Source organism: Coregonus clupeaformis, chromosome 2, assembly GCF_020615455.1.
Source record: "Coregonus clupeaformis isolate EN_2021a chromosome 2, ASM2061545v1, whole genome shotgun sequence".
In the NCBI taxonomy this organism is placed as follows: domain Eukaryota; kingdom Metazoa; phylum Chordata; class Actinopteri; order Salmoniformes; family Salmonidae; genus Coregonus; species Coregonus clupeaformis.
The window spans coordinates 5,030,839-5,058,576 of NC_059193.1; the positions used below are offsets into that span (position 1 = coordinate 5,030,839).

General features: G+C 42.0%; 2 protein-coding genes across 5 annotated transcripts; one reads left to right on the top strand and one right to left on the bottom strand.

Annotated features, from left to right (window-relative positions):
* Positions 1-673: 673 nt before the first annotated feature.
* Positions 674-20,958, top strand: LOC123492827 (CDC42 small effector protein 1-like). 2 transcript variants are annotated; one of them, XM_045225976.1, is made up of 5 exons: positions 674-807; positions 2,287-2,625; positions 4,379-4,483; positions 6,251-6,333; positions 20,820-20,958. In XM_045225976.1, the coding sequence occupies exons 2-4, from the start codon at positions 2,572-2,574 to the stop codon at positions 6,317-6,319; spliced, it is 228 nt and encodes a 75-aa protein (XP_045081911.1). In that variant the 5' UTR covers positions 674-807; positions 2,287-2,571; the 3' UTR covers positions 6,320-6,333; positions 20,820-20,958. The 2 variants fall into 2 exon arrangements, with proteins under 2 accessions (XP_045081911.1, XP_045081905.1); XM_045225970.1 differs by lacking the exon at positions 20,820-20,958 and adding an exon at positions 6,522-8,633.
* LOC121543281 (BCL2/adenovirus E1B 19 kDa protein-interacting protein 2) lies at positions 14,527-27,368 on the bottom strand. 3 transcript variants are annotated; one of them, XM_041853033.2, is made up of 10 exons: positions 27,085-27,367; positions 21,587-21,667; positions 21,344-21,402; positions 20,994-21,251; positions 20,408-20,605; positions 19,321-19,423; positions 19,084-19,215; positions 16,599-16,685; positions 16,281-16,379; positions 14,527-16,172 (listed from the first exon to the last, which is right to left on the bottom strand). In XM_041853033.2, exons 1-10 carry the CDS (start codon positions 27,126-27,128, stop codon positions 16,148-16,150), a joined length of 1,086 nt encoding a protein of 361 aa, XP_041708967.2. In that variant the 5' UTR covers positions 27,129-27,367; the 3' UTR covers positions 14,527-16,147. The 3 variants fall into 3 exon arrangements, with proteins under 3 accessions (XP_041708967.2, XP_045081903.1, XP_045081904.1); XM_045225968.1 differs by lacking the exon at positions 27,085-27,367 and adding an exon at positions 24,534-24,677; XM_045225969.1 differs by lacking the exon at positions 14,527-16,172 and having other exon boundaries at positions 16,277-16,379; positions 27,085-27,368.
* Positions 27,369-27,738: the final 370 nt, after the last annotated feature.

Sequence of the window (27,738 nt, forward strand, 5' to 3'; positions counted from 1 at the left end):
CAGGCCTAATTGCCCAACATCAGTGCCCGACCTCACTAAGTCCCCGCAGCAATGTTCGAACATCTAGCGGAAAGCCTTCCCTGAAGAGTGGAGGCTGTTATAGCAGCAAAGGGGGGACCGACTCCATATTAATGTCCATGATTTTGGAATGAGATGTTCGACAAACAGGTGTCAACATAATTTTGGTCATGTAGTGTACTTAGCATGTTAGCTAACCCTTCTCCTAACCCTAACCTTAACCTTTTTATCTAACTCTTCTCCTAACCCTAACCTTAACCCGTTACATAACTCCTAAACTTAACCCTAACCCCTAACTCCTAGCCTAGCTAACGTTAGCCAGCTAGATACCTAGCTAGAATTTATAACAAATCATACGTCTTGCTAATTCGTAACATTTAGTTCGTTTTGCAAATTTGTAAGATATAATATGAATTGTAATTCGTAACATATCATACGAAATGGGTGATGGACATCCACCAATTAATACATACCATACGAAACATAACATATCATACTAAATGGAGTGTCTCTGATTTATTTACAGAATAATACGAAATGCTCTGAATGCTCTGAGACCAGGTTGCAGCATAGCAGAAAATATCCCAGATTGTGCAATGCAATGCCTGTTGATTTTCTTCCACTTGTGGCGCTATAGTTCTGCCACCGTAAAAGCCTGAGAAGGAGGAGTATTGCCTACTGCAGAACATAGAAGACGTTTTACTTTACCACATCTCGACTCGTGAGCTGACCGTTTAACAGATATCATGTTCGTTTGAAGGAGAAAACGGATTCCACACTGCTTTTACGGTAAAGACAAATTGGTTGAAATTGGTTGTTAAATTGTGGTACGGCTCTAGTTGTTAGTGTATTCCTATGCTAATTTCCGAGTGACTGGATTCAGTGAACGGTTTTTGGGTTGGGACCTCGCGACAGTGTTTGTCATTAGTAAAATGTTAAATGCAGATGTTACTTACATTGTTGCCTTACAGATGTTTCTGCCGAGATGGTGGCGTACATGCAGACAAAGATAATGCCTCAATAGAAAATATTGCGAATGTTCATTTGAGAATTAGGCTACATTTAATGTCCCTACTCTTTAAAAATCACACTAATCAAAATTGGATATTGGACACATTAATACACATTCAATGACCACCTCTTTTCAGGAAATTCAATTGAATAGTCACTCAATTTTATTTAACATGCCTGTTGCCCTGTTGTATAGAGGCTACAACAGAACACTGTAAATCAATGGCCGGTGTTGTTCTCAGGCCAGGCATCTTTACGTAGACCTACAATTAGAAAGCTGGAGATACACATATGCTACACATATTCACCCCTCACTCACTCACTCACTCACTCACACACATACATACACATACACATACACACAACACACATACACATACACATACACATACACATACACACACACACACATACACACACACTCTTTACCTTGACCTCCTGGTTCAAAGTCGAGTTCAGTTTGTATAGTGATACAGTATACCCAGTCCTCTTTCTTTGACCTCTAAATTTTTTTTGGTTTCACAAAGATCCAAGGGGGTAGGTACTCGTTTGGGAAAGAATGTGCTTGTCTGGTTATTTACCAGCATTTTATAAGACTGTGAACTAATATGACTACAGGTATATCAAAGCATAGTTGAGATCTTACTAAACCTAGTTCAATTCAGTGCTAAAACTGATGACTTTAATCAAAACAAAAGTTTAATTATTAATCAATCTCCTATTGAAACCACTTGATTTTGCAGAGTATTAGGCCTATGTTGTATAGGGCTCTTAGGTCTTGTATGTCACAGTCCTAAATGTCTATCTTTCAATCCTGAATCAAATCTATTTGTAAGACCGACTGGTCAATGAAGCTTGCATCACATAATGATTTGGTACCAGTTGAATAGAGTTTACTGTGATGGATGGAGAAGAGAAGCCCTGTAGTATATCTGCAGCCCTTTTCTGAGGGACAGTTGACCCGGGTCCTGATCTTTCAGTGGGTGTTTCCATTATGACAGGAAGTCCCTTGTCTTGCATGAGTGTCACAGACAGGAAGAGTGATAAGCACATGTGTGGTGGACCCACGTTGACTGACAGCAAATAGGCCTGTGGAGATGTAGGCCTATTAGGCATGGGGATGCTGAAATGTAGAAATGAACATGCCCACAGTACCGTATCTGGATTGATTGATGTGCTATTCCAGCAGGTGGAGATTGTTTCACTTCCTGTACCTTGTCAGCCTTCAACTAATGGAATCTGGTTTTGACCCGACAGGCCCTACAGTACCTGAGGCAGTGGAAATCTGGGGAGACGAGCATCCACAGGAGATGAAGAGGTGACATTCTAAACGTTCAGAGAAAGGAATAGAACCGGACTTGGCACTGAGCCTTGGGAGACCCCCATCCTTTTTTTTGGTACTGGACTAGTTGCTGCAACACCCTCACCATTGCCCCCCAAGCGGCGTTCTTGTTCTTCACTACATTCTCCGCTGCCTGCAGGGCATCCAGAGAGAACCAGGGCCTCCGGACCCGCTCCGAGCTCAGCAGCAGCACAGCAGGGATGAGCGAGTTCTGGCACAAGATTGGCTGCTGCGTGGTGGCCAAACCTCCACCGGTGAGTTTGTCCCCTCTGAGAAATCATTGGAACACACAGTAACTTTTTAGCTGCCCTGCTTTTACAGCTCCAAGGTCAGTGGGTGGAGATTAAGGGCTTGCCTGATTTAAGATGTTTACCTGGATATTAGATTGACCCCACCACCATATCTACACCTTCACTAGTTGAAGTTAGTTCAGCCAAGCCAGCTGTGGATCCTCAAGATGCATGGCATGAGATGACATGGGTTTCATTAGCTCACTCTTAAGCCAGTCAACAATACTAGTGAGAAGAGAGCCCTATGCTAGCGTCAGTGGTGTGAGAAATAGGTCAGATAGATGGTGAGGGAGTGGAAGGAGGAATGACTGGCCTTTTCTGTTGTTTTGAAGTGGGTGACCCACATAGTCCCAAGGGTCTGCCTGTCTGGAGGGCTAGACCTCAGCCCAGACACGAGACATGCACAGACAAAGACTGCTCTGTCATTAGACATGACCTCTTATTAAAGAGATGGTGAATTAGGATTAAGAAGATGTAGATCAGGCTGGGTTAGGATGGGTTCAACCTTAGTCTAGCTCATAGAAATATGGAACTTCATATAAAAAGAAAAGCGAAACAAGAAACACTCAGCTATTACCAGATTAGAAAATATCAAGGCTAATGGCCCAAGCACCCATACACTTTCACCTTGTGTTTAACCTTAAGGGTACTGTAAAATGTAGTAGAAGAAGAAGAATTATTATTGGTATTAAGTCAAATATGGAGATTGTCTCCCTCCACAGCATGTCTCTATGGTAACTCCAGAACCCTCCTCTAACAATTAATGGGGTCTCTGAGGGGAAGTGGGCTTCTGGCATGTGCTGCTATTGAGCTCATTCTTTTTCCTCCTTCCTCCTCCCGCTCCTTTATTTTTAGGTCCTTGTTTATTCTATTGTTGGTACGAGAGAAGGCCAGACTAGAATGGGTGTATAGTGTGTGGTGGCATACTAACAAGTGTTACTTCCCAGAAAGGCTTGCTTTGTAAATTGTGTTTATTTCTGATAACAGTGCAATGACTACATGTCGTTGGGCCTGTGCATAATGTAATTAACTTTCTTTAGTTTTTATAAATCCCTAATTATTCAAATTAATACTAGCCTATTTAATAATTGCTATGTGGCAATTGCACTATACAGTCAGAATATTGATACAGTCAGTGTAGTCATGATCCATAATGTGAAATGGCTCATTAATTCCTGTCAGTTCTGGGTTGTCTCTGTCTGCACCCAGTGTAGCCTGTTGTAATAAGTGGGGCTTATTCACACCACTGCTGGCAAGTGATGACACGCCTTCACACTCACAGAACTGAACATGCTCTAATAAAGCAAGTATTAGAGAAGGTCAACATTCCCATTACATTTATATCATTTAGCAGACTCTCTTATCCAGAGCAACTTACAGAAGCAATTAGGGTTAAGTGCCTTGCTCAAGGGCACATCGGCAGATTTTTCACCTAGTCGGCTTGGGGGATTCGAACCAGCGAGCTTTCAGTTACTGGCCAAAATCTCTTAACCGCTAGGCTACCTGCTGCCATTGATTTTGAAATAACAAATAGATGATGGACAGAACAACTCTTATCAAAGATCATCCAATTCAGGTCACAAAATGCATACTGGACTCTCTCTCTCTCTATATATATATATATATATGCTCTCTGCACACTGTAAAGTTTGTAAGGCTTTTCTTCCACCGGGATTGATTGCGTAATATTGCATAAGTCCCCCTTTTCTATTTCCAGAGAAAGAGGCGGAGGAAAATCGACCGCAGCATGATCGGCGAGCCCACAAACTTTGTCCACCTGACACACATTGGCTCTGGGGAGATGGCAGCGGGCCGGGCCCCGGTAAGAGAGACGATACATAGACTGACTGGGGTGGCGTGTCTTAAAATGTGTTGAGATATTGTCTAGATATATTGTGTAGTGAAGATGGTGTAGTGTGTGTGTTGCAAGTGCACCTTATGTTACTCCTCAGTACATGGGCTGGGCTTTGCAGCTTCCAACCTGCCGCTAGGAATGTTGGCCTGGTTTCCCACGGAATAGTCACGTTGGACAGGGAATGAGAGGAGGAATTGTAGAAACGCTGGGACATTTTTCTAAATTCATTCACCTATTGGTAGGATATGGATGGTAACTGTAGTTTGAAACCTGTTACGCTATGACGGATAGAGCTGCATACTATCAGAATACTAGCCAATCACTAGTCTGGTCACTGTTTATGATGGATAGAGCTGCATACTATCAGAATACTAGCCAATCATTAGTCTGGTCACGGTTTATGATGGATAGAGCTGCATACTATCAGAATACTAGCCAATCACTAATCTGGTTACTGTTTATGATGGATAGAGCTGCATACTATCAGAATACTAGCCAATCACTAGTCTGGTCACTGTTTAGATAGAATGGAAAGTGGTAGGTTGAATTGAGTGATGGTCCATTTCTCAATTTACTACATGATGTTGACGCTATCAGTACGCAAATGGTGTACTACTGTATGTCGCTCTGCTAAATGACTAAAATGTAAATGTCAAATGTCTTTCACTGGTAACCGACTGAATGTTCCGTTGCTGTTTATTATCTATGCATAGTCACTTTAACTCTACCCACATGTATATTACCTAAATGACCTTGACTAACCGGTGCCCCCGCACATTGACTCTGTACCGGTACCCCCTGTATATAGCCTCCCTACTGTTATTTTATTTTACTGCTGCTCTTTAATTATTTTTTATTTATATTTTTTACTGATCTATTTTTTACTTAACACTTATTTTTCTTAACTGCATTGTTGGTTAAGGGCTTGTAAGTAAGCATTTCACTGTAAGGTCTACACCTGTTGTATTCGGCGCATGTGGCAAATAAAATGTGATTTGATTTGATCATGACCTCCATTGCGAAAGTCAACTGATTTTAAATGACACATTTACACATTCTATCATGACGCGGGCTGAGAACAGTCAGGTGGAGGAGTAGGTTGTTGAAACATAATGTTACTGCCCTCCGTGTTACATCATTCCATTTCCTCAACTGCTGTTGCGTAACCCTCTAATGTCCATTGTTCTGTTATGACCCATACCATAGCTGTCAGACTGTAGTTCTTCTAGTGTTCATCAAGCACATTCCATTTCTGCAACGCTTGACGTCAGAATGATTGATCCACACCTGTGCGTTCATCCAACTCTGACATACAGAGAGACACACTCTTTGCTTGAACTGCGTCGTTAAAAAGTCAAGGAAAAAAACCACAGCCTAAAGCAAATCCCATTCCTCCTCACTCCATCCCCATCATATGGTCATAATCATGCTTATGTAAAGACATAGGTTATGAGTAATGCTGTTGGCCATATGGATCAAATGTAGATGGTAAATGTTGTCAGCAGTCCAAATGGGATCATGTTTCATATGAACCCCACAGAAACAGACTGTTAAATATGTTACATAAAATGATACAGTATAGAAACAACACATTAAATCATAGTCCTAATTCTGGCTTCGGATCCTGCCTCTCCATCCGTATCTTATCATGAAGAGGTTATGACCTGCCTTTTGATAGGAAAATGACTAAGTGTCTGTAGAAACTCTAACAGTCGTTATCTTCCTGTCCTGCAGTCAGGGCCGGTTCAGGAACAGATGAGGTCAAAGGGACCCAGTGCCAACGGCCGCAAGAGCATGTTATAGCTGCTGCCTACCAAGTAAGTACCCAGTCAATGAAGCTATCGCCATATCTGCAATGCAATAGCTTGTCTGGAACTAACCTTCTTTATTTCTCAGGAACTAAACTTCTTCACTTCTCCGGAACTAACCTTCTTCACTTCTCTGGAACTAACCACCTTTACTTCTCTGGACTTGTAGAACTAACCGTTTTCACTTCTCTCTGTAGGCATGGAGGACCATTTCCATCACCCTCAATGCGCCCCCTCTCATCCCATCCCAAATCAAAAGCAGCCACTGCAGCGCAACCTGTTTCCAATGGATTATTTGGCAAACCTGAGACAGTTCCTAATAGAGAGCAGAGAGGCTCTTCCTGATGTCTGCAGGATCCATTTAGCCAAACAGGACGATGCCCTTTCTGTGGTTACCACAATAATCACCCTGCTCAGAGGAGGATAGACAGACATGTTTTTTAAAGAAAAGTATTTGTCTTTCTGATAGACTTTGGACTTCCACTGTATTTCAGCCAACAACGTTTCTGTGTCCATGCCAGCAAGCGTGTGTGAGAGAGCCGGTGAGAGTGCTTTGCAAAATGTGTTGACTAACATGGCTGATTCATTTCAGGAAGTGAAGATTATGTTCTCAACGGATCACCTGAATGTTGCAAACCATTGACCTACTGCCAAACAATTAGTATACAAAATATTTTGCGTATCTGTCTAATGAATGAGGATGCACCTTTATTTTTCTACAGTGCATAGTTAAAGATGTGTGTGTGTGTGTGCAAAATGCTATGTGATTTTATTGCTGTTTAGATGCCAGTACTGAGCAGTGTTATTCTGATTGTGCCATTTGCCATAGAACCCCATTTGGACTGCTACCCAGTTGCAAGCATACAGGTAACTGCCAAGATAAAGGAAACCCCAACATAAAGTGTCTTAATAGGGCGTTGGGCCACCACGAGCCAGAACAGCTTCAATGCACCTTGGCATAGAGTCTACAAGAGTCTGGAACTCAATTGGAGAGATGCGACACCATTCTTCCACAAGAAATTCCATCATTTGGTGTTTTGTTGATGGTGGGGGAAAACTCTGTCTCAGGCTCCGCTCCAGAATCTCCCATAAGTGTTCAATTGGGTTGAGATCTGGTGACTGAGACGGCCATGGCATGTGGTTTACATGGTTTTCATGCTCATCAAACCATTGTGTATTGTCATCCTGGAAGAGACCACTCCCATCCGGATAGAAATGCTTCACCCTAGGTTGAAGGTGATCACTCAGAATGTCTGTGTACTTATTTCCGTTTACCTTGCCCTCTAAGGGGTTGAGTGGACCTAAACCATGCCAGGAAAATGCACCCCACACCATAACAGAGCCGCCAGAACCCTCATTTACTCAAGTGTTTCCTTTATTATAGCAGTTACCTGTAGCTGGTCACTGTGATACCCAATTTACTGGCACCTACTCTGAAAACCCCAAACTATTAGTCAGCGGGGAGAGTCTGTTAGTAACAGGGGTTGTTGTTGAAATTGGAAACACCCTGACCGTTACGGGGCTTTTCAGTCATCTATCCTGGAATTACTCGGGAATGCCACTCATTAAATCAACTGCATCGAAGGAACATTCCATAAGGTTGTTTTTTCTCTTGTCTGGGGGGGATGACATACATACGATAGTGACATACATTCTGAAACCAGGTGGGGGTTTTAAAAAATCTGACCTGTATTTCTGACCTGCTTAGTATTCACAATCTATTGTGAATAACTCATCACTCTGTAGTTTGTTGCTAATATTGGATATTAAGTGTCCACAGGGGGAAAAACTGTCACTGTTTGAATTGTAATGTTTTTAATATTGTATCTTATGTGATTTTGCTACACCATTATCCTATGCCAGAGCATATGGATAGTGTCGTACATGTACAGTATGTTGTCCTTTCACTAATACCTTATCTGTTTTATACACTGGGCCTAATGTTTACTTAATGCTGAAGACAGCTGAAGGGGTGACTTTGCATATTGCTTTGTGACTTTCCTATCTTTGTTAGAGCATGTCATTCTCAGCCCAACAGAATGACTGCTGCCTTGAAGTTTCTTGTACAATGTACATTGGTAACGTCAGTAATTTGAGTCTGTCTGTTGGCATTTTAAGTTTCTTTCCTATCTTTATCATGATTGTTATTAGACCAAAGCTTAAGTTCAAAAGAAATTATTTGTGCAACCTCTTGGTTTTTACTGAAAATACAGTTCACATTCTGAATATAATTCTGTGTGAGTAATCTCTTCTGTTGCTGACGGTGAATCTGAATGTTATCACCAAATAAATGTGTTACTCAATTTTCACTGCCTGGTACAGAAATAATATCATTAAAACCAACTGGTTTCAGTGGCCCCTATGGGCTCTGCTGTGAACATTTCTGGGAGATGATTGTATAATTTTCATTTAAGTTAAATCTATAGTTAAATCTACATTTTGGGATTTATAAATAAATGCTATATATATATATATATATATATATACCCATTTGATTCTTGAATATCTTATAAATGCCTCACAAGCTTAGTTCAACTATATTTTTTATATCATGGATGGTTAGCCCTTGCATCCATAGCTCTGTCTATGAATTTGAGAATGGTTACATTTTTCCAGGCCCATTCCTCAACTTTTTACCAAAACAGAGGCATGGCGACCGCTTTGTTATTGTTTCAATTAAGGATTCAAGCTTTAATCTCAAACTACTTCAACAAACTCATACAGTGGGGAAAAAAAGTATTTAGTCAGCCACCAATTGTGCAAGTTCTCCCACTTAAAAGGATGAGAGAGGCCTGTAATTTTCATCATAGGTACACGTCAACTATGACAGACAAAGAGAAAAAAAAATCCAGAAAATCACATTGTAGGATTTTTAATGAATTAATTTGCAAATTATGGTGGAAAATAAGTATTTGGTCAATAACAAAAGTTTCTCAATAATTTGTTATATACCCTTTGTTGGCAATGACACAGGTCAAACGTTTTCTGTAAGTCTTCACAAGGTTTTCACACACTGTTGCTGGTATTTTGGCCCATTCCTCCATGCAGATCTCCTCTAGAGCAGTGATGTTTTGGGGCTGTCGCTGGGCAACACAGACTTTCAACTCCTCCAAAGAATTTCTATGGGGTTGAGATCTGGAGACTGGCTAGGCCACTCCAGGACCTTGAAATGCTTCTTATGAAGCCACTCCTTCGTTGCCTGGGCGGTGTGTTTGGGATCATTGTCATGCTGAAAGACCCAGCCACGTTTCATCTTCAATGCCCTTGCTGATGGAAGGAGGTTTTCACTCAAAATATAAAAATCTCACGATACATGGCCCCATTCATTCTTTCCTTTACACGGATCAGTCGTCCTGGTCCCTTTGCAGAAAAACAGCCCCAAAGCATGATGTTTCCACCCCCATGCTTCACAGTAGGCATGGTGTTCTTTGGATGCAACTCAGCATTCTTTGTCCTCCAAACACGAAAGTGTTCTATTTTGGTTTCATCTGACCATATGACATTCTCACAATCCTCTTCTGGATCATCCAAATGCACTCTAGCAATCTTCAGACGGGCCTGGACATGTACTGGCTTAAGCAGGGGGACACGTCTGGCACTGCAGGATTTGAGTCCCTGGCGGCGTAGTGTGTTACTTATGGTAGGCTTTGTTACTTTGGTCCCAGCTCTCTGCAGGTCATTCACTAGGTCCCCCCGTGTGGTTCTGGGATTTTTGCTCACCGTTCTTGTGATCATTTTGACCCCCAGGGGTGAGATCTTGCGTGGAGCCCCAGATCGAGGGAGATTATCAGTGGTCTTGTATGTCTTCCATTTCCTAATAATTGCTCCCACAGTTGATTTCTTCAAACCAAGCTGCTTACCTATTGCAGATTCAGTCTTCCCAGCCTGGTGCAGGTCTACAATTTTGTTTCTGGTGTCCTTTGACAGCTCTTTGGTCTTGGCCATAGTGGAGTTTGGAGTGTGACTGTTTGAGGTTGTGGACAGGTGTCTTTTATACTGATAACAAGTTCAAACAGGTGCCATTAATACAGATAACGAGTGGAGGACAGAGGAGCCTCTAAAGAAGAAGTTACAGGTCTGTGAGAGCCAGAAATCTTGCTTGTTTGTAGGTGACCAAATACTTATTTTCCACCATAATTTGCAAATTAATTCATAAAAAAATCCTACAATGTGATTTTCTGGATTTTTTTCCTCAATTTGTCTGTCATAGTTGACGTGTACCTATGATGAAAATTACAGGCCTCTCTCATCTTTTTAAGTGGGAGAACTTGCACAATTGGTGGCTGACTAAATTACTTTTTTTCCCCACTGTATCTCACTGACATCCATCTGGTATAGCACAAATATTGCAGTCTAAACAAATGTACTAAAATAAATGGAATGTATGCTATAGTCTGTGTGTAAATCTCGCTTTTAAAAACATACATTATAACAAAGATGTTAACATAAATGATGCAACTAACAATGCAAATAGTTGGTATGGAAATCTTGTTCTAAGAGCAGCCCAGGGTTGAGTGAGTAGACAGGTGCAAGGGCCATGTTCCAGCAGCAAAGCCCACTGGAACAGAAGATTACAATTAAGCGGGAGTGGACTCCATGAACTATCTAACAATGTGAAAAACAGTAAGTAGTACAAAAGTAGAGGATGTGTGAAGGCTACAGTGTGTCTAGTAGAGGATGTGTGAAGGCTACAGTATGTTAGTAGAGGATGTGTGAAGGCTACAGTATGTTAGTAGAGGATGTATGAAGGCTACAGTATGTCTAGTAGAGGATGTGTGAAGGCTACAGTATGTTAGTAGAGGATGTGTGAAGGCTACAGTATGTTAGTAGAGGATGTGTGAAGGCTACAGTATGTTAGTAGAGGATGTGTGAAGGCTACAGTATGTTAGTAGATGATGTGTGCAGGCTACAGTATGTTAGTAGAGGATGTGTGAAGGCTACAGTGTGTCTAGTAGAGGATGTGTGAAGGCTACAGTATGTTAGTAGAGAATGTGTGAAGGCTACAGTATGTTAGTAGAGGATGTGTGAAGGCTACAGTATGTTAGTAGAGGATGTGTGAAGGCTACAGTATGTTAGTAGAGGATGTGTGAAGGCTACAGTATGTCTAGTAGAGGATGTGTGAAGGCTACAGTATGTTAGTAGAGGATGTGTGAAGGCTACAGTATGTTAGTAGATGATGTGTGCAGGCTACAGTATGTTAGTAGAGGATGTGTGAAGGCTACAGTATGCTAGTAGAGGATGTGTGAAGACTACAGTATGCTAGTAGAGGATGTGTGAAGGCTACAGTATGTCTAGTAGATGATGTGTGCAGGCTACAGTATGTTAGTAGAGGATGTGTGAAGGCTACAGTATGTTAGTAGAGGATGTGTGAAGACTACAGTATGTTAGTAGAGGATGTGTGAAGGCTACAGTATGTTAGTAGAGGATGTGTGAAGGCTACTGTATGTTAGAGGCTGTGTGAAGGCTACAGTATGTTAGTAGAGGATGTGTGAAGGCTACAGTATGTTAGTAGAGGTTGTGTGAAGGCTACAGTATGTCTAGTAGAGGATGTGTGAAGACTACAGTATGCTAGTAGAGGAAGTGTGAAGACTACAGTATGTTAGTAGAGGATGTGTGAAGGCTACAGTATGTTAGTAGAGGATGTGTGAAGGCTACAGTATGTTAGTAGAGGATGTGTGAAGGCTACAGTATGTTAGTAGAGGATGTGTGAAGGCTACACTATGTTAGAGGATGTGTGAAGGCTACAGTATGTTAGTAGAGGATGTGTGAAGACTACATTATGTTAGTAGAGGATGTGTGAAGGCTACAGTATGTCCAGTAGAGGATGTGTGAAGGCTACAGTATGTTAGTAGAGGATGCGTGAAGGCTACAGTATGTTAGTAGAGGATGTGTGAAGGCTACAGTATGTCTAGTAGAGGATGTGTGAAGGCTACACTATGTTAGAGGATGTGTGAAGGCTACAGTATGTCTAGTAGAGGATGTGTGAAGGCTACAGAATGTTAGAGGATGTGTGAAGGCTACAGTATGTTAGAGGATGTGTGAAGGCTACAGTATGTTAGAGGATGTGTGAAGGCTACAGTATGTTAGTAGAGGATGTGTGAAGGCTACAGTATGTCTAGTAGAGGATGTGTGAAGGCTACAGTATGTTAGTAGAGGATGTGTGAAGGCTACAGTATGTCTAGTAGAGGATGTGTGAAGGCTACAGTATGTCTAGTAGAGGATGTGTGAAGGCTACAGTATGTTAGTAGAGAATGTGTGAAGGCTACATTATGTTAGTAGATGATGTGTGAAGGTTACAGTATGTCTAGTAGAGGATGTGTGAAGGCTACACTATGTTAGAGGATGTGTGAAGGCTACAGTATGTCTAGTAGAGGATGTGTGAAGGCTACAGTATGTTAGAGGATGTGTGAAGGCTACAGTATGTTAGTAGAGGATGTGTGAAGGCTACAGTATGTCTAGTAGAGGATGTGTGAAGGCTACAGTATGTTAGTAGAGGATGTGTGAAGGCTACAGTATGTCTAGTAGAGGATGTGTGAAGGCTACAGTATGTCTAGTAGAGGATGTGTGAAGGCTACAGTATGTTAGTAGAGAATGTGTGAAGGCTACATTATGTTAGTAGATGATGTGTGAAGGTTACAGTATGTCTAGTAGAGGATGTGTGAAGGCTACACTATGTTAGAGGATGTGTGAAGGCTACAGTATGTCTAGTAGAGGATGTGTGAAGGCTACAGAATGTTAGAGGATGTGTGAAGGCTACAGTATGTTAGAGGATGTGTGAAGGCTACAGTATGTTAGAGGATGTGTGAAGGCTACAGTATGTTAGTAGAGGATGTGTGAAGGCTACAGTATGTCTAGTAGAGGATGGGTGAAGGCTACAGTATGTTAGTAGAGGATGTGTGAAGGCTACAGTATGTCTAGTAGAGGATGTGTGAAGGCTACAGTATGTCTAGTAGAGGATGTGTGAAGGCTACAGTATGTTAGTAGAGAATGTGTGAAGGCTACATTATGTTAGTAGATGATGTGTGAAGGTTACAGTATGTCTAGTAGAGGATGTGTGAAGGCTACACTATGTTAGAGGATGTGTGAAGGCTACAGTATGTCTAGTAGAGGATGTGTGAAGGCTACAGAATGTTAGAGGATGTGTGAAGGCTACAGTATGTTAGTAGATGATGTGTGAAGGCTACAGTATGTTAGTAGATGATGTGTGAAGGCTACAGTATGTCTAGTAGAGGATGTGTGAAGGCTACACTATGTTAGAGGATGTGTGAAGGCTACAGTATGTCTAGTAGAGGATGTGTGAAGGCTACAGAATGTTAGAGGATGTGTGAAGGCTACAGTATGTTAGAGGATGTGTGAAGGCTCTAGTCATGTGTTACTGTCTCCTGAGTGGCGCAGTGGTCTAAGGTGCCGCATCGTAGTGCTAACTGTGCCACTAGAGATCCTGGTTCGAATCCAGGCTCTGTCGCAGCCGGCCACGACCGGGAGACTCATGGGCGGCGCACAATTGGCCCAGCGTCGTCCAGGGTAGGGGAGGGAATGGCCGGCAGGGATGTAGCTCAGTTGATAGAGCATGGCGTTTGCAACGCCAGGGTTGTGGGTTCGATTCCCACGGGGGGCCAGTATAAAAAAATAATATATATATATATATATATATGTATTCACTAACTGTAAGTCGCTCTGGATAAGAGCGTCTGCTAAATGACTAAAATGTAAATGTAAATGTTAGTAGAGGATGTGTGAAGGCTACAGTATGTCTAGTAGAGGATGTGTGAAGGCTACAGTATGTTAGTAGATGATGTGTGAAGGCTACAGTATGTTAGTAGAGGATGTGTGAAGGCTACAGTATGTCTAGTAGAGGATGTGTGAAGGCTACAGTATGTTAGTAGATGATGTGTGAAGGCTACAGTATGTTAGTAGAGGATGTGTGAAGGCTACAGTGTGCCCAGTGTTTTTGAATAATAATATTCACTGGATGTACTTTTTATTCTCACCGTTAACTCAGTTCCTAGGTCTTATCTTAGAATAACCATCAGTCTTTATTTGACACCTGAAAACCTGAAGATGAATGATTCCATCTTCACTTATTTACTTAAGCTCCTTCAACAACAAAAAAAACACGATAGCCCAAAGACGAATCCCGTGATAACAACTTTATTTACATGAACAACTGACGACCAGACAGACCACCGGGACAAAGATGTGAATACAGAGTATACACTACGTACAAAAGAATCCCTGAAAAACAAGCAGCCAGACTCTAGTCATGTGTTAACAAATGACCCCATATCCATCTCTGGTGACCAGAGGCCATTCGGTTTCCTCTCCTCCACAATGCAACACAATTCTGCCAAAACAGGCTCACGTGGAGCACTATAAGGAGTATTAATTTCAGATCACCCAGCTGACATGAGCGATACCAACCACCATATAATCTGACTGAATACTAATCTGATTTAATACTGAATGAATGCATCATCGTCTCATGTATTTAAGATCTGTTGTTGTGTCCATAAATGTTAACTACCAGCAGTTTTTAAAGGAGTCTTTTGAGGACTTTTGAAGATTTAAAAACATCCCCAATATGGTGTTGTTATAATTCAGTAGCAGTAACATTGAAAAAAACACATCATTTGCAGTGGTAGCATAAAGGACTGTAACATAAAACTATAAAAACAATACATTCAATAGCTCCCTTTTTTAGAAAAAAATTCTTCATTTTCAGAATAATATTTTTCATCATCCCTTATTAATGGACATGTCACTGTTCCTGTGTATGAGTTACAGTAAACGCAGGCAGCAGTATTCTTCTTCCATAGCTACCTCACTTCCTGTAGCTGTCAAAGCCCATTTCCTGAATGCCTGCAGCATTGCCATGGTGACACCCCTTCCTTTAAAATTGTGTAAAAGCCCTTACCCATGTGGTAAGCAGTGCTCTAAAACAAATCTCTTAGAAAGTGAGAAGATCATTCAGCTATAGAAAGTATGGTTAGAAAATTACAATTAGAAAAGTACAGGTTGTTCAAGAGTTCTCTTACATAAATATTTGCTCTGAGGGTAGGCTATAAAAAGGCTTATGTTTACAACCAAGGTCAGAATAATACAGTAAAATATGTCAGAATTTATGTAATGATGTAAATTCAGATTGTTTAAATTAAATGCACTTTATATAAGTGTCTCCATCTTAACCTCAGGTATTTGTTGCGCATCAATCACATTCTAGTAAAAGGTGACATCCCATCTACCTGACAGTCAAAGGTGTTGTACTTGGCACTAGAGTGCAGTAAGCCCTTACAGATAAAGTAGCAGTACATGTCATACTGTGAGTTCCAGTGAAGGTAACTGTAACAGAAAACCATCTGGACCTTTCATTTAACTCTAGTGTTAAATGTTGTGTTCAAACGGACTGTAGGTTGCCCCTTGATGACAGGTCTCACAAATCACTCTGGCATCAATACATATTTACATTTACATTTGAGTAATTTAGCAGACACATATGACAGGGTTGCATTCAAGTACCACAAAATAGGGGCAGTTATGAAACTGTTGCAAAGCCATTGGCTTGGGGTAGTGAACTTCTTTAGTGACATTACATTCAACGATGAATAAATAAAAGGTGTGTCTGTACAAACTGAAAGTTTTTCATTTTCTGTACAACAAAAGTGCTGCACGTCCAAGCATACCTGCAGGGTGACATTTAGACTAGTTAACCTTTGAACTTCCATGGCAATTCAGCCCATAGTTCCTGGTCGTCCGCTGTTATCCCCTCCTTCGCCTTTCCACTCAAAATGTCAGCTCTTTGGCTTCCCACGATATGTGCCTCACCTCACCCGTTCATCCTCGCATCATACCTAGAGAAAACAAAGCACTTTTAATATGGGAATAGTGTATCCTACAACATAAAAGTCAATTTTTAATAACTTCTAGGCTATATAGCTCTCGAGAACCTAGTCACTCACTCTCGGATGCTGTCGGGAATCTGCAGGCGTTCCATGGGGATGTACTCGGACAGCTCCTGCAGGTTGTGAATGAAGCGGATTTTCCGGCTGAACTTCTCACTGTGGTGGGCACAGAGGTCAGAGGTTAGAGTGAACATCAGCACGGTCAAGGCACAGGCATATGCTGTAGCTAGATCTTCACAACAGATGGAGTGGGACTCGTTGAATCAGTGGTACTCGTTGAATCAGTGGGACTCGTTGAATCAGTGTGACTCGTTGAATCATCTTCTGAGGACTGACGTGCTTAAAATGAAATATGACTTGAATGGTTCTGCTCACCTGATGAAAGGCTTGACGACAGTGATGAGTGCTTTGATGTACCAGGCAGGGTGGACTACAAAGAGTCCCTTCAGATCCTTCCTCAACCTGCGAGGAGAACCATCACCATGACTCCACAGACATTACATTTACATGACTCATTTAGTCCGCATTATTCAGAGTGAGTTACAACGTGTCAAATCCGTAGGCTGAAACAACCACATGATATGAGTAACACCGTTGCTGAGGCAGATTCTCTGGATGGGACACAGTGAATGTCTGTGATTTCGTAAACAAACCCCTAGGGATGGGCAGAAACCTGACGTCAATGTCTATTTCTCTGAGTCACATGAACAAAATCATTCACTTAGACTCCTCAGTAAACACCAACCTTATTTTAGTTCAATACAAGAAGAATGTTCATCCTATCTGTAGTTCTCCTCTTAATGCCTTGGGAAGAGTGCCATGATATACAGCTTTGAGACCTGACTCTTATGATATGATTCAAAAGCTCACGGTTGCATAGCAACAGCATTTTCCTTTCTCCAAATTGAGCACGTGAGGTAACGTCTGAGGGCTGGTTTTCTCAAAGACACCAGTGTCTGGAAATAGGTCTGGTTTTATCCAAGTTCTTAAAGAAGACATGCTACAGATGGAGGATCTAAATTGGATCACCCTGTTGCAGTATAACATTCCTGCAATGCAGGACATTTTTAACGTAGTGTATTTGAGGTATAAAAAGGCTTCTAAAGTTTGGAATTTCCACTTTAAAATACCGACTTGATTTTCCCTTACGAAAAATGTATCAACCCCTACACAAATGTCCATTAATTATAATCCACATAATAATTCAAATTTCCTGTTGCTTCAAGATTATTTTTCAATGTAGCAAACTGGCTCAAATTAAGATCCTACATCTGTACCTTTGGCACTATAATTCCCTAAAGCAGGGTTTCCCAAACTCGGTCCTGGAACCCCCCCGGGTGCAAGTTTTGTTTTTTGCCCTAGCACTACACAGCTGATTCAAATAATCAAAGCTTGATGATGAGTTGGTTATTTGAATCAGCTGTGTAGTGCTAGGGCAAAAAACAAAATGTGCACCCAAGTTTGGGAAACCCTGCCCTAACGTATACCAAGAACAAGATGATGGTCAACCTGAAGTTTTTCATGAATATTGTCTTCCATTGGGAGGCCACTGTGGTGTGCACAGTGGCTGTGGTGCTTTATGTATGGGAATGTTATGTTGTGGAGTGTTGCCACTGGCCAGGCATGCAGAGACTGAACACTGAGCTGCCTTTATATGGACTATGGAAACGTCTCAGTGATAAGGAGGACTACATCACAGTAGAACCAACAGAACAGATACAGTATGTGACAACTGGCAGAAACACCGACACTCTCTGATATACTTTTGTAAACGCACACACGTATTTGTATTATTGATATTGATTATTGTACTGCAATGTTGAGGGAGCCAGCAAACAAGCATTTCACTGCACCTTTTATACCTGCTGGAAACTGTGTACGTGAAGAATACAATTTGATTTTGATTTGGCACATGCACAACTGGCAGGGGTCAGAGGTTATCTGAGGAATGTCCGGAGGGGGCACTTCCCTGTGGTAGAGCTCCTCACAGCCCTGAATCATTACACTACCCTGTGGTAGAGCTCCTCACAGCCCTGAATCATTACACTACCCTGTTGGAGAGATCCTCACAGCCCTGAATCATTACACTACCCTGTGGTAGAGCTCCTCACAGCCCTGAATCATTACACTACCCTGTGGTAGAGCTCCTCACAGCCCTGAATCATTACACTACCCTGTGGTAGAGCTCCTCACAGCCCTGAATCATTACACTACCCTGTGGTAGAGCTCCTCACAGCCCTGAATCATTACACTACCCTGTGGTAGAGCTCCTCACAGCCCTGAATCATTACACTACCCTGTTGGAGAGATCCTCACAGCCCTGAATCATTACACTACCCTGTTGGAGAGATCCTCACAGCCCTGAATCATTACACTACCCTGTTGGAGAGATCCTCACAGCCCTGAATCATTACACTACCCTGTTGGAGAGATCCTCACAGCCCTGAATCATTACACTACCCTGTTGGAGAGATCCTCACAGCCCTGAATCATTACACTACCCTGTTGGAGAGATCCTCACAGCCCTGAATCATTACACTACCCTGTTGGAGAGCTCCTCACAGCCCTGAATCATTACACTACCCTGTTGGAGAGATCCTCACAGCCCTGAATCATTACACTGCCCTGTTGGAGAGATCCTCACAGTCTTGAGTCACTACAGCATTCCTGTGATATTTCATACGAGGGGCGGAGAAGCAGAGCTAGGACAGGAATAAGAGCCCTCCCATTCTGTCCAATAACTGGAACACAGCAGTGCTATACAGAGAACCATAGGGACACTTGGCCCCTCCCCTGGACTCTTTCAGTACAACAAGAGAGGGAACCTTGTGAGAGAAAGAGCAAGAGGAACGTACTGTACCTTCTGTCAATGGAGGTGTAACACTGTCGCAGCCATTTGATGGCGGGCATCTTATTCCTGGGTGCCATGCTGCACAGGTACACCATGACATAGCCTTCTGACACCATCAGGTCCAGCGTCCCCACTATGTACCTGCACCGTACACACACACACCCAAATAATAAACAATAAAGTACTTTGATTGTCATCTTTAATTGAGACCTCAACACCACGTGATGTTTGTCCGTCTACACTGACCTGAAGAGATTGTCCATGACGTACTCATAGTTCTCCACCGTGTTCTCTGGTAGGTAACAGGAGGAGAACATGATGATGGCATTCATAGCCTGCCCGTAGTAACCTAGGAAACACAGAGGCATACCTAATGAGATACAGCATATAGAATTACATAGTGAAGAATGACAAGTTCCAACTGTGGAAGTATAGACAGAGTACATGTTGAACATCCTTACTAGTATAGTGTTAAGTACTGCTTTAGCAGTAGCTAATGGGGATCCTAATAAAATACTGAAATACTTAAGGCAAATGGATTTCTGTTTGAACTCTCTGTTGTTGTTTGACATCATGATGAGGTAACTTGATTGGGCCCAGTAAAGCTATTCATAAAAGAGATACAATCTCATAGTCAAAGGAAGTCATCCTCCTCAACCTAACATGCAATTATTTTAGGGGTATATACAGTAATATATAGATGGATTCACACTGAGTATACCAAATGCGTTCCACAGGGATGCTGGCCCATGTTGACTCCAATGCTTCCCACAGTTGTATCAAGTTGGCTGGATGTCCTTTGTGTGGTGGACCATTCTTGATACACACAGGAAACTGTTGAGCATGAAAAAGCCAACAGCGTTGCAGTTGTTGACACAAACCGGTGCGCCTGGCACCTACTACCATACCCCGGTCAAAGGCACTTAAATATTTTGTCTTGCCCATTCACCCTCTGAATGGCACACATACACAATCCATGTCTCAATTGTTCCAAGACTTCTTAAACCTGTCTCCTCCCCTTCATCTACACTGAGTTGAAGTGGATTTAACAAGTGACATCAATAAGGGATCATAGCTTTCACCTGGATTCACCTGGTCAGTCTATGTCATGGAAAGAGCAGGTCTTAATGTTTTCTATATCAGATAGAATTACATAGTGCAACTGAAAATCATTCCCTTTCACTGAGGCCTGTCATTTTCAGCAAATGCATATAGTGGGAGCTACACGACAGATGCTGTGCCATATGGACTCAGCTGGATTCAGTTATGGAAGCGTTGATTTTAAAGGCTGATCAAAGTAGCTACTTGACAGTCAGCTTCAGCTGTGTCTCACCTCCGTGGGACAGCACCTGGAGGTATGGCTCCAGGACACTCATGTTGACGTGGTACTCCTGTCCTGCGACGCAGAACCTTCTCCAGCGGCGCCCCCTGTTGTCCACCTGGTCTAGCTCCATGGAGCCCATCTCTGCCTGCTCCATCACCGTTGTGCCTAAAACACCATCCTCCCCCCGGCCCAGCCGCGGCAGGTCATCTGGGGGGGTCATCAGAGGTCAGATGAAGGTCAAGAATAGCGGGATTAGATTGTGCAAGCATCATACCATTCCATTTCAGAATGGAATTCAGAATTATAAAATGGAATGGAAGAATACTATGTTCCAAATTGGAATTTCTCTCTCTTGCTCTCTCGCTCTCTCACACTCACTCTTTTTCTCTCTCTCTCTCTGTTTTCTGACCTCCCACTCCAGTTCATGCTACCCCCACACCGCTTCTGTCTCTCTCCCCACCCCCATACCGCCCCCTCTCGCTTTCACCCTCCCACTCCAGTTTGTGCATGCAGTCTCTCTCCCACACCTCTCTCCCCACTGTCCCCATCCCCTCTTCTCTAACCCTCCCACTTCAGTTTGTGTCCCCTCTCTCACCCTCCCACTCCAGTTCGTGCATGCTGTCAGGGAAGTTGCAGGACTCGCTGTCCGAGGGCGTCTCCAGGGCCTCCAGGTTGATGTCCAGGTCCGTGTCGTCTTCGTCGGGTGAGAGAGCGGCGGCGGAGTACCCGGTGTCCCCTGACTTCACACTGCGGTCTGCTGAGTCGGTGCGGGACAGGGTCAGGCTGAGGGTGGGCGCCACCAGACGCTTCTTCCTTATGGGGTTTCCTGAAAGGGCCAGGCTGGTGGGTGGAGCTTGGGGAGTGGCACACACATAGGTATTGTGGGATATGGTACAGTACTTTAGGAATAAGGCCTTTGCAGACATATGGGTATTAGGGATTTACCTGGTCTCTCTGCATTTTCTCCTGGGGTCTCAGGACTATGGGCATCTTCAGGAAGCGGTCTAGGGGGAAAGTACAAAATACCTGAAAAAGCTTAGAACTGCTTTCTTACCCGGTCATAACCAAAAATCATTCTTTGCAGGGACCTAAAATATTGTTTAAGATTTTCATGGTGAACAGGCTGGGGTTTACAGGTCATGTGGTCAGGGGGTAAGGTTAAAGGTCAGGGTTAGGTTTGTCTCTGACCTGGGGAACTCCTCATCCTGCCATTCCTCCCTCAGCTCCATGTCCTGGATGTAGGGAGCAGCCTTCGCCCCCTCTGGACTCCTAAACAACAGACAGCATATCACAGTACATTCAATAGTCTTCAAATGCTTTGCTGTACACTAAAATGTAAAATGTAAATGTATGTAATAATCAAAAGGTTCAACAACAGTCTATAGTCCTAAAGAGCTCAAATAAGACAAAGTCTGACACTGATGAAGGCCACTGCCCAAACGCCTGTAACGTGATGATGCCAAATTAATAAAGTCTTATTTGTAAAGTGTCTGTCAAACATTACGCACGAATCGCAAGGTCGAATCATTGAAATATGTTCATTGGTCACCAGGGGAGAACGACTGCCCCCTCTCATTGAAGCCACAGAAGTTCAAGGCGGACTGTGGTACTGCAGGCATTGTTAGCAGAAAACAGGATTATAGGAATGGGCATTTGACATTTTTTGACTGTTCTAGTACTCGCACAATTTTTTTTTCAAGTACTTCAATGGAGAAATATATATATATGTTTAGAGCACAAGGCTCTCAGTGGAAAAAAAGATGTGTGCATTTATCTATATGCCAACAGTGCGCAACAATACCTAATTTATCAAAACCATTAGTGCTATTTAAGATTAATTTATTGAAACCGTAATATCAACTGGTTATATAATATCGTGGAACACAATCTTCAAATAGGCAGTAACCTCAGCTGTGGTGCTTGCATAGAATGGCATAGCCTTGTTTAGTTAATTTAGCAGACAAGACACTCTTACTTCCCAAGACCTTATCATGGTCAAGACACACCTATTTTATATATATTTTTTTTTAAACATGATGTAATATAACAGAATAAAATATAACAGAATATTTTTCCAAATGAAAAAAGCAGCCAATGCGAAGTGATGCGCATCTCGCGTCAGGTCCAGTTATTCTCAAAGAGTGATCATTTGAAACGGGGCTCAAATATTTTTTTCAGGGTTACAAACTAAAATCTGTCTTCTTTTCGATATACAGATGTTCGTTTTAGTTTATTCTGACTGTTCTTTGGAATTTTCCAAATGGATTAACAATTCCACATTGAACACTAAATGGTGATGATATTTTTGGTGAGTAGGCCTATGTTTAATGATTCTGATGAAAATACGCTCTTTGTCTTTATCAAACTAATGTTTTTGTATATTTTCAGTGTGGAACCTGTCTATGTTTAGGGGGGTTATGGCCTAGGCTAACCAATTCTAAATGGCACTAGCAGTTCACAAAGTAGCCTAAGCCGAAAATAGACGGAAGGCAATCATTCAAAAACTGCAGCTCATTGTTGGAACACATATTTTCGTACCTCAATCAACCAGTCCATTTTGAATTTGTGATAAAACTGTCGTCATTTGGCAAGGAATGTAGATTGTGTATAACATCAGTTAGATACGTTTTTATATGCATTTCTGTAGGTTTAACGGGAGCTTGTGTGGGCACTCAGCACGTGTGTGGAGGGAATGTTCGGAATGCAATTGAGTGAATGAGACACAGAGGGGAAAGGGAATTTAGGGAGAAGAACTGTGTGATGCTTGGCTTGGTTTCTTTTTTGTCAAAGTACATTTTTCACTTGCCATTTCAGCTTCCACAAAGCACATTCCATATATTTTTTTAAATCTCTGGTTAAAGATCGAGTTTTGACATCCATTCGAGTACTTGAGTACTCGATTACTCATGCCCAAGCCCTACCCTATTATAGTGAATAGAAAAATTGCTATCTTTGTGGTCAATCTTTGTGTAAAAAAGTATAATAATTGCTTCTAATAGGCTACACCAGATATATGTCCTTAAACAGATGATTTTAAAATCACACACAGAAGAAGTTATCAGGATTATTATTATTATTATTATATTATCAGGATGATGTAGTTGCTAATGGCAGCCTGCAGTACCCCGGTCGGCCTTCAGCTTGAGTGACTCAATGAGAGGTGGCAGCACAGACATCAATGAGCTATCGAGTCTTCACATAGGAATGAATGGTGTCACGTAATCGATGGCTTTGTCCATTCATATATACTGAAACTAAAGCCAATAGACAGACCCAGGGGATTTCTGCTGCGTGTGCAAACATGACCAAAATCTATTTGACACTAGACCCCATGCTCATACAGCTACATTGGTCCTCTAAGAGAAACAAGGGAGACATGCCAAGTTGACACAAAGACATATCCCAATCATGTTCAGCTTCAAAGAGCAGCTTCTTCAGCTGTTGGGACAGTGCACCTGTTGCATTGCTCTATGTCAGAGTCGCTGCCGCATACACTCCTGCAAGCTAGCAAGCTCTGCTGACCACTTCCCTATATTGCTTTTACGTTTCATTAGTGCTCACTTGTCATATGAATTATACTTTACAGACAGTAAAGGAACTTGGGCTTTAACGTAATGATGTTCATATAGAATCACACTGTAAAGACATACAGATAAAGAATAGAGACTCATTTGCAAACTGTCATAAAGGGGGATAGTCTTTGTTTAGAAGAACACCAGCTGTCACTTTAAAATTAAAACAGAGTGATAAGCAAATGCTGTAAGTCACTCTGGGTAAGAGCGTCTGCTAACTGACCAATTTATTTATTTATTTTATTTATCTAAATGCACCAATAAGTTGACAAAGATAAAATATTATAATATTTCCAATTGTAGGCCCAACATAGAAAGAAATTAAGAATCGTGAAACTACAGTAAGTTTATCCATATATCTTAAGCACTTTTAGTGTCATTACACAGTATTAACATGTAGTAAACTAACTTTGTGCACCTGTATTCAAGCCGTTAACTGGATTATACAGTGCTTTCACATCAGCTTTCCGTCTCCAACAACCTAGTTCTACTGTAGTTACACAATGCCTTTGTAAATAAAGATAAATACACACAGATACACAACGCCTCGGAGCATAGCCTACCTTTCGCCCTTTCCTTTGTATAAACGCGCACTCATGCACACATCATTATTAAAAGATGAGTAAAAAAAAACGCTCAAAAAATGTTGATCAAGAAGATAAGTAATTTAAAAGTCGTCAATTGTAAACACTCCGTCGTTCGCACAAGTGCGGTGTTCTGACGACCCACCCACACAGGAAACAATATATTAGCTTAGCCAATCAGAGGGCTTTGTACGTGCTCGGCTGGTGACACGGTCACCACACCTGAGTGAGTGAGGACTTTCTGATCTATAACTCAATGCAACTTGTAAACATATCAAAACGAGCAGATCCATATGAGAGAAATATTACACGTAAATTGAGTATCTCAATGCAGCAAAGTGTCTCAAACTCTTACCACACTGAAAGGAAACACATTTGGGCAGCAATAACAGTTCCTGTTACTCAACTATCATCAAAAAATGGTATTGCCTTCTCCTGATTTTTTTTTTTTTTTTTAAGAGAATGACACATCAATAGATCTCTCAAGAACCTGTATGTCTATGGCTGGATGAGTCAACCCAGCTGAACTCATGACAGTAAGGTTTAGCTGCGTTGGTTGGTGAGATGTGCTCTGAGTATAAACTCATTATCTATTTAATCCTTTAGAATATGGGCGTCCCATTATGACGTGCTCATTGTGGCACTGAAAACCTGAAAATCTTGTTTGGGTTCTAATCTTCAAGGAGTATGTTGGCTACTGTCCTATATATTGAGCATGTGTGATGCATTTATAATCTATTGTAATACTTTCAAAGAAAATGTACTTTAATGCAAAATGATTCAAATGTATGATAAGAGGGGCTCGAATTAGACCACAGAGTTGAGTGATACATTTCATCACTTTGAAAATCCCTGACATGGTTACACCCTGCATCCAATTCGACATCATGTTGTCCATGACATCTCAAAACCTTGGCCTATACCACAAGCATTACCATGTTAAGATCACATGCGGGCTATCTGAAAACGCAACAATAACATAACATTGACTTAACATATTACTTAGCATTTAAGCTTCTTTACCTTCTTTATGAGTTTGTCATCATAGACATTGACTGATGTGATTGGAGCATAGGGGGTTTAAAGGGTGTGTGTCTGTGTTGTAACCAACCAGTGAACAGATCTCAACCCATTTGAACACGAGGGAGATTGTGAGCGGCGCCTGAGACAGCGTTTTCCACCACCATCTACAAAACACCAACTTATGGAATTTGTCGTGGAAGAATGGTGTCGCATCCCTCCAATAGCGTTCCAGACACTTGTACAACTATGCTAAGGCGCGTTGAAGCTGTTCTGGCTGCTCGTGGTGGCCCAACGCACTATTAAGACACTTTTGGTGTTTCCTTTATTTTTGGCAGTTACCTGTAGATGCGTGTAACAAAGCTGAAAAGGGTGGGAAGGGAAGACACAACCTCTGTGTTTTTGCATTGTTCTCGTTGAAGCATGCCTAGGGTGTATATATCTTCCATTGTCCTCTATGTTAAGGAAACCTGATCTTGTAATGGCCACGGCCTGTTGAGGCAGTTGTTGTTGCCTCTGCCTATAAGAAGACAGGAGTAGATAGTGGGGATTAACCTAACGCCAAGAAATCTCTTATTCAAACTCCCATTCACCAGCTCTGCCAGCATTATAGTGTCAAAATATGTTCCTTGATCAGCAAATATGGAGTTTCGCTGAGCAACTATCTTTATTTACTCCCGTTACGGCCTGTATGTAGCCTACTTCCAAAAAAGGTATATAACTTTTTTTACAAGCAACGGAAGAAAATGCCTCTTCACCCCTGCCGGATAGACTGATGACAATATTCAGAAGAAGGGATACGGAAGGAATTCGGAAGGTGACATGTTGGAGGCGACTAATGATGACATCAGAGATACAGTGCCTGTATTTCTGTACTGCGCAGTACAAGTGTAAGACAGAGACTAAGATCAATATGTTTCATTCAAATTACCGGTATATTAATTATAGGCCTAAACCAAGGACTATCTAGTGGCATTATTACATCACCCCAGACACTGTTCGTGAATCTTGTCAACAGCTCACAAAATCCAGTGGTAGAGGTTTCCCTTTAGTCCATGTAAACCTTAGCTATAAGACAAACATAGGCAATTACTAAACCCATGCATGAATCAAGCTTTTGTCAGCTTTGCAACGCCAGCGATTCAGCACTGAGGAAGTCCCACTACTGGCCTGGTTAGTTACAGTCAGAGTGGCTTGTGATTTCACATTTCTCCTTTTGGTAACCCCTGTCCATTGTCCAGAGAACAGGTCATATGACATGGAGTTTAGAGGGGGTTAAAGGAGATAGATACAACACTCACACTTCAATACTCCATCTTTCCCTCTAGCAATTGAAATTCAATACTACATCTTTCCACTTCCACTTCCTTTTTGTTTTAGGAAACCCACACCGCTATGAGCGCCACATCACATTTGATACACACACTGGTTGTGAAACCATGGTTTTCCACAGAATAAACTAGCAAAGTGGTAGATAAATACAGTTTAATCACTTTGTTTAATCACTTACCCATTTAGCATGTACTGGTCCCCCTGGTCTGTATAGGTCCCCATATCGTCCACCCTGTGAGTGAGATCAGATGACTATTACAGCACTGAATGGGCACCTCCAGGAACTAGTGTTTCTTGCAAAACAAGACAGCTGGCTCATCTGCCTTTCTCATGAGGAAGTCTGTTAATGTGGGTGGGTGTGTTTGTGTGTGTGTGTCTAGATATGTCAGTGAATTCACCCTCTTCATGTCCCTACAGGTTTTTCTGCATTTCACCAGGACCTGTTGTGGTTGCTTCCCTATTGCCTAAGGCTAAGCTCACCTGGGCAGCTATGGGACTTAGTCAGCAGATTGAAACATGTTCAGCAAGAGCCTCGCAGATAGAAATGCACTGCATAGAATAAACAGATACATTTCTACTCTGCATAATGGAGGCTTGTCCATTCTATTCATTACATTTCTATCTGCAGTGTTCTCAGCATTGCATCCCATTGAATGTGCCTCAGTTCTCCCACAGTCAGGGAGGAGTTAAGGATAGGAGGGAGGTAGGCTTGGGCGATATACCGTTTATACCGGGGTATTTCAAAAAATACCAACGGTATGAATTTCAATACAATTTTTTGGGTTGGGGGCACCCCTGCCTCGCAGGGGCTGCGGGGGTGCAACTATAAGTT